The 7,080-nt window shown below is 50.4% G+C and overlaps 1 protein-coding gene across 1 annotated transcript in view; it reads right to left on the bottom strand.

Moving 5' to 3' along the window:
- Positions 1 to 1,233: 1,233 nt before the first annotated feature.
- fat4 (FAT atypical cadherin 4) overlaps positions 1,234 to 7,080 on the bottom strand; it is a 74,281-nt gene continuing 68,434 nt past the window's right edge. Inside the window, exons 16-17 of the mRNA XM_030104500.1 lie at positions 5,805 to 6,066; positions 1,234 to 4,197 (exon numbers count right to left, since the gene is read on the bottom strand). Coding sequence (XP_029960360.1) covers positions 2,279 to 4,197; positions 5,805 to 6,066 — 2,181 coding nt within the window. The 3' untranslated portion in view covers positions 1,234 to 2,278. The remainder of the gene's footprint in view (positions 4,198 to 5,804; positions 6,067 to 7,080) is intronic.

Raw genomic sequence — 7,080 nt, 5'->3', positions numbered from 1 at the left:
ATGGGCATCTCCCTGGGAGTTCTGAAAATGTTCTTCTTATGGAGAGGCAGTCCTTCAGTTCCACCTTCATTTCTTTCTTGTTAAACTGTCCTGTCCAAGGCAACAAGTGCTGTACAGGTTGCATGGCTTTTCTTCTGGTTTGGAGCAGGGAGCGGTACGATCCTGTGAAGCACATTAACTCCGTGATCATCCTGCTGCCTGAGTCTACTGTCCATGGATGCAGTGCAGCCATGGTTGTATCGCTGGGTCATTACAGACACCAAGGCTGTGCTGCTCAGTGAAACAGGACTCAGGCTGAGCGGAACAGCCCATGTTGGATTTTCTTCCTGTCACGCAACGTTCACACTGCAGCAGTTAATCCTTACACACATCATACGTTCCTCTGCCATTCAGCGAAGTTAAGCAGCTGTCTGGACAGGATCCAAAAACAGCACTTATTAAGAAAAGAGCCCCCCCCCAACATGACCGCTCTGGCCCGAGGAAACCAGGAAGACAGATTCATGTCAGTCCTGGTGAGTGTTTAACATCCGACCACACGGTGGAACAATGCGTCCTTTGTGGATACAAGGCGCTCCGCTACCCTATGGGAGTGTGTGTGAGTGTGCGAGTGTGTGTTGGGCTGTGAGGTTTATTTGAATCCGTCTCCTACTGACCGCCCGGCCGGCCGGCCGGCTCTCCCTCTGATGGCGGGTGTTATTCTTCCGAGCGGCAGGTTCTCCGACAGGCTTCGGTCAACACGGCGCCCTGCAGGCCGGAGCGCCGCGCTGCCGTCGCTCGGCGGCGCCCCGCGTCCTCTCTCGCTGCGTCCCGGCCCTCCGTGATGGAGGAGATAAGCGTGTCGCCCGCCGAACCGCTGAGCTGTGACCAAAAAGGGGTTCTGCTCAATAAAGCAGATGTAAATAATTGGTGAAAGCGATCCGGAGCCATCCGTGGCCGGGTCCGCTCCGTGTTTGGCTTGGCCATGGCCGAGGAGGCTCGGTTTCATCTGAGTCCTGAGATGCCTTTTAAAATGTTTTTTTTTTTTTTTTTTTTACAGCCTGGTGTTATTTAAAGGCTGCGCGACGTGAGGCCGAAATGCAGAAAAATTTGCCACCCAAATAGCTTGAGAATGAAACGTGAGCTCCGAGGTGACTATTTTTAAAAACCGCTGATGTTCACATGCAGCAGCGATTTTCTGCCCACGTAGGGAAAGAGGAAAACAGTTAAATAAATACTTTTTTTTATTCTGTTATTGGCTTTTTACAGGTACAAAGCATACAGCATGTTATAGTTTTATAAAAAGTGGAAAATACTGATGTTACTTATGTAACAAATGTAAAAAATAAGTCTTCAATCTTACTTTCCCCGAAAGCAAGAGCAAACATTTCAGCATATGAAAATATCCATAAAAACACAGCTTAAGTAATTTAAGTTAATAAACAGTACAAAAATGTAGAAACCATACACGTCAAAATAAAGAACAAGGACACAACAACGTGACGAGTGACTTCATGAATTCCCATGAATTAACAAAATGTACACAAGTTCATAGTGTTTTAGTCGCGGTGGTGCTTCCAGGATTCATAGTTTTACCGTCGCTGCCTGAAGAAAACAAAAGAAACGGCTGGTCTGAAGAGCCTCTCGTCCTCCCGAGGAGAGGAAAACAGAACGGCGTTCTGCAGTACTGATATCCTCAAATGTCTGTAAGGCAGGGCCAGGCGGCGCAGAGCGAGTCCGCTGCAGTCACATCACACACACATGCTTCCTCTTAAGACAATTAAAAATGGAGCCCGAAAAGACAAGAGACGGCGAGTTTTCTTTCACTCTACGGCCCTCTGGAATTTTCTTTTTGCGATTGTTGATAGGATCTAACGTCTTATCTCTCGGCAGTGAATGTGACAGAAGTTTCAGGAAAGGAGCGGCAACAGACTAATAAAGCACAGATATGTTTGATCAAGATAACACCAATGTAGCATCGCCGTCACTAAATGAAATTCAGCCATTTGTTTCTTTTTCTGAGCCATTTGGTGCCACGGATTCGCTGTAGTGCGCCTCAGAGGGATGAATGCATGGCTGTACAGTGATAGAGCGGACCGGTGAGCTCTTCCACGGCGGCTGATCGGGGACACAGTCACGGTGCAGGTCTCAGTTTCCTGCCTTACTGCATTGAAAGTCGTCTTGAAAAAAAAAAAAAAAAGAAAAAAGATTTCCAATGCTGTCTTGAAATATACAGTCTTTGTTTTTCTCTTTTTAGAACTGGAGAACACCACCATATTTTACATCACTGTAATAAATAGTCTCATACATACTGCTCAGCCTCCCCCTCGTTCAGGATGGTCACTGAGCCGTCCCCACTGTTCATTTCAATGTCTTTTGCCGCCGCGTTCTCAGGCAGCAAGGCCAAGTCCTTGAACACGTCCACATATTGTCCAAAACCGGGACCCCAGTTCAACAGATTGTCCCAGTTGAAGCCCCCGGCTTGCTGACCCAGTTTGTGGGGCAGGGTGTAGTGCTGCTCGGCGGACGGCATCTGGGCGACGCCCGGCCCTCCTTCTGCCCGCCGGCTCGAGTACCGCCTCTGCTTCAGCCTCCCGCCGTAGTCTTCGTCGTCCGCGTCCGACTCGTTGACCTGCGAGAGCTTGGGCACCCGGGAGCTGTAAGACACGGGCTTCTCCCGATCGTACTCCATCTCCGAGCAGGTGAAGGAGTCGTGCGAGTCACTTTCTGATGAGGACTCTGGGGCGGGGATGCCGTCGGCGGGGTTTCGAACCCTTGACAGGGGCCTGCGGCAGTCCTCCTCTGAACTGGAGCGCCCGTGGTCGGCGCTGCAGATGCTGGGGTTGCGTGGGCGAGGAGTATTGAGTCGCTCCACCTCCTCGATGGAGAGCCCCACGGGGGGCCCCGTCTCCAGGGGAATCTGCTCGATGGGCTGCTTCAGCCGGCTGCCCGGCCTGGAGGCGTGGCCGTGGCTCGCCATGGTCTGCGGGCTCTTGCTGCGCCGCCCCAGCCGGGTGGCGTAGTTGAACATGGGCGGCGGTTGGCACATGTCGCTGTGCAGGTCCAGAGGACTGCCCTCACGGCGAGCCAGGTTGAGCTCCCTGGTGGGCGTGTTTCTGTAGAAGGAGGACGGCTTGTTGAAAGGCGCTGGCGAGTGTCGGGAGAGGTGGTTCGGGGTGGGGCAGGCGGAGTGGGAGTGGCTGAGGGGCGTGGACCTCAGTGCTTGTGTGTACTGAGGCTGGTAGGTGTAGCTGGTGGCTCCCAGCGGTAAGGGCGACTGCCGGGCGAAGCCCAGAGGGCTGTGTCTCTGGATGGAGAACTTGGGCGTGTGGCTGCGGAACTGCTTGTAGTGTTGAATGATGTCCGCATCGGAGGGGGCGATGCTGCTGGCGTTGTCGATGTCGTAGTGTTCGATATCGGCCTCTGGGCCGTTGCAGGGAGCACAGGGAGCGCTGGGGATGGTCTCGTTGTTGTGGGGAATGTCTGTCTCGTCGTAGATCAGGTACGGGTTCTCCCTCTCGATGATGTCCGGTTTGGGGTTCCCCTCTGGCTGCTTTCGTACTGTCATGTCATCCCCGTATGGTGGGATGTTGTCGGGGTCATCAAACGCTACGTTCTCGCTGCCCTTCTTCTTCTTCTTCTTTTTCTTCTTAGTCTTTTCCTTGGCGTTCTTCTCCTTGGGTTCTTTTGGCACTTTGGTCTTGTTGCGGTCCTTGCAGTGGTTGCACAAGATCAGGCTGAGCACCACCAGAGCGAGGACTGTGGCACAGCTCCCAACGATAGCTGGCACGGCCCAGATGGGCAGGACCATCGTCGCTGCGGTCGGACTGGGGCTACAGACGAATCCACCGTTATTGGCCGAGTTGCAGACGGTTCCCTGAGGGCACTGGACGCCCAGACAAGCCACCAAGGTTTCACAGGCCTTGCCTGTGTAGAACTCAGAGCAGACACAAGTGAAGCCGGAGTGAACGTCCGGCACGCAGCTGCCCTGGTTCTGACAGGGGTTGGAGGCACAGTCGCCGGGCGGGACACACTGGTACGTGTACCACTGGTTGATGCACATCAGTCCATCCCAGCACGGACTGCTCTCGCACAGGTTGGGACCTCTGCAGCCGATCCTGACAGACGAGCTGGTCTTCGACAGCGTGACCAGACTGTGTTCTCCGGTGAAAGGCAGGTTCTCTCCGTTGTACTTCACATAAGCCAGGCAGCCGTCGTAGCCTGCAAGTGAAGAGAACACACCAGAATTCAGATTAGAAGAAACAGAACAAACCTGCAGGCCAATGGCCGAAGAACAGGATTTCTATTAAACAAGTTCGGCATGTATCAGATTCACGCACACGCTGAACACTAGCGTTTTGCCCACAGACACTTTGACGGACAGGAATGGAAATCAAACAGCTGATTTTAGAATTGGAAGATTCTCCATCTGACCCAGAGCCGCTCAAATCAATAAGACTGAAACATAAAACATATCTCCATAACAGCCATCAAAACCTCTAAAAGGATTGGAAATAAGAGGACAAAACTGTTTGTACCAGGGGAATAAACCACAGGCAGCCATCAGAACCTGAAAACAACATCATGGTCAGCGTCCAGAGCCAGTCCAACCTGCAGAGGACTCGGACTTGAAACCAGAAACAGACAGCAGCAGCCTGGAGGCCTCCTCAGTATTCCCCATTACCAGCAGACTGATGGGTTTCCAGCATATCTGCTGACACGGGATCGCTTCCTTGTAAATAGTGAAAATTGGAAGTTATAATCAGAGCTCAAGGAATTTTGTTTAGATGGGTAATTGGTTCAAGCTTGGACCAAAGAAAAACAGAGTAAAAACTCCTCAGAAAACATATCCTCCTCTATTTTAGTGCATTTCCAAAAATGGGCCAAATCACAAACTGCCAAAAGTCAAAGAAGAAATCTGAAATCTTTTCAAATGGAGGAGCCATTGTTGGATCCTTGATAGCTTGAAGACATGCATCTGGGTTAGATGAACGTCTCTGGATCTAATTCGATCTTCTGCTTTGTGTATTGCCTAACAGCACTGCCTCACCGATGTAAATAGATTTTTATTGAATTTATCCCAGTGCTGATTAAATCCATTCCTGCCTTTTCATCATTTCTCACAGAGTGAGTACACAACAGAACAGAAATCTGGAGACGTGCACGGACGAGGTGGTGTGCACCAGCTCAGCAGATCACTCACACCGCTCATTTTTACCATATTAGTCCATAGCATTAGGCTAGATTCTCCCCTCTGCTCTGAATTACTGAAATTTACTGTGTTGTGTTACCTCCTTCTGCATGGAAAACTCCATCTGACCTTTCCCTGACGCTTCTCAGCTCCAGGACTTCTGATTCAAACTAAGAGCAGAGACGACGGGAGGGAGATGGCAACAGCACGAGCGCTCCAAGACCGAGTCACGTCACGTTAAGGTCGAGTCTTTTCTTCACAAATGATATTCTGATACAGAAACATTTATTCAGCTGTAAATTCAGAGCAGGAAAGTCTCAGCAGAGATTTTGAGGCCAGCTCTCTGAGTCTCCTTGGACGGCCACCAAATATGGTCAGTAGTTGAAGCAGCGGCCTATTAACTCATCTGCGAGGAAGAAGCCTGCTGGATTTATAATCAGTCACAAGCTCCGGAGTGCAGCGTGTGCAGCAGCAGCGGAGGCTTCCACAGCATGCGAGAACACAATTTACAGCTGCTGCAGAGGCTTTGAAAACATCAGCAGAACACACACACACACACACACACACACACACACACACACACACACACACACACACACACACACACACACACACACACACACACACTCAGCCTCACCTGCTCCGGTCTTCTGCTGAGCAGGTCCAGGTGGGATCCCGCCGAGGGAGAAGGTTAAGACTCCCAGACCGCCGAAGTCCTGCGTGGCGTGCTGGATGACTCTGGTGTGGCTGTGGTCCACCTGCAGCACGGTGGCCGAGCCGTTCCTCAGCAGCTGCAGCGTGTGCCACTGGCCGTCGGAGACCGGAGCGTCTCCCACCGTCCGCTCCACCTTCCCGCCCACACCGGCGTCCGAGATGTAGTGGATGTTCCCGTTCTTCAGCTGAGGAAGGAAGGAAACGGCCGTTAACAGGCTGAGATGGACAGAGACCAGCTTCAAAAACCTCAAACTCATCCATCATCCATCCATCCATCCATCCATCCATCTGTACATCCATCCATCCAATCAGCCATTCATCCAATCAGTCATCCATCCATCCTTCCACCATCCATCCAATCATCCATCCATCATCCATCTTCCATCTATCAATCCATCCATCCATCTGACACTCAGGCCATCCATCCATCCTTCCAGCATCCATCATCCTTCTTCCATCCATCCATCCATCCATCCATCCAGCCATCCAATCAGCCATCCATCTATCCATCTGTACATCATTCCATCATCCATCCATCTATCACTCAGTCCATCCACTCATCCATCCATCCATCCATTCATACATTATCTATCAATTCACTCATCCATTCATCCTTTCATTTATCCATCCATCCCAGCTAACAGTAGCGTCAGTATAGCAGGACAGTGACCTGTGAAGGTAAAAGATGTGATTAACTCTGAAATACCATTAAAAAACTACATATTTCTTTTTGCGACCTGAGAATCACGTCCAAATCGTGACGTGTTCTGCTCACATTTCTGAATAATGAAGAAGAAATACCTTTACTGCTGCAGTGTGCAGACCGCTGTGGGAGTGTCTCCTTGTCTTTTCCCACTGTAGATACTAGTGAGTTCACATTTCCAAACATATTTTGATGGTCCTGTTTCCTCAGAATGGTTTTAAGATGGGAACTCTTAAGTGCAGCATTCTAAAATATGTCACCGAGTGTGAATGTGAAAAACCCATCAATGTCATTTTCTTCTTGCTTTCTGCAGAGCAGATGTTTGTCAAACATAATTTTCTGTGTTTGATTTGCTGTAGTATCTAACCGAATCCTTTTTTTTAATTTTATATGTTTAGAACAAGACTTGAGTCCAGAGAGAGAGAGAGATGGAGAGAGAGAGAGAGAGAGAGAGAGAGAGAGAGAGAGAGAGAGAGAGAGAGAGAGGTCTGAGGAC

The sequence above is a fragment of the Salarias fasciatus genome, chromosome 2, assembly GCF_902148845.1.
Source record: "Salarias fasciatus chromosome 2, fSalaFa1.1, whole genome shotgun sequence".
NCBI lineage: Eukaryota > Metazoa > Chordata > Actinopteri > Blenniiformes > Blenniidae > Salarias > Salarias fasciatus.
This window is presented reverse-complemented; position numbering and strand designations above follow the sequence as displayed.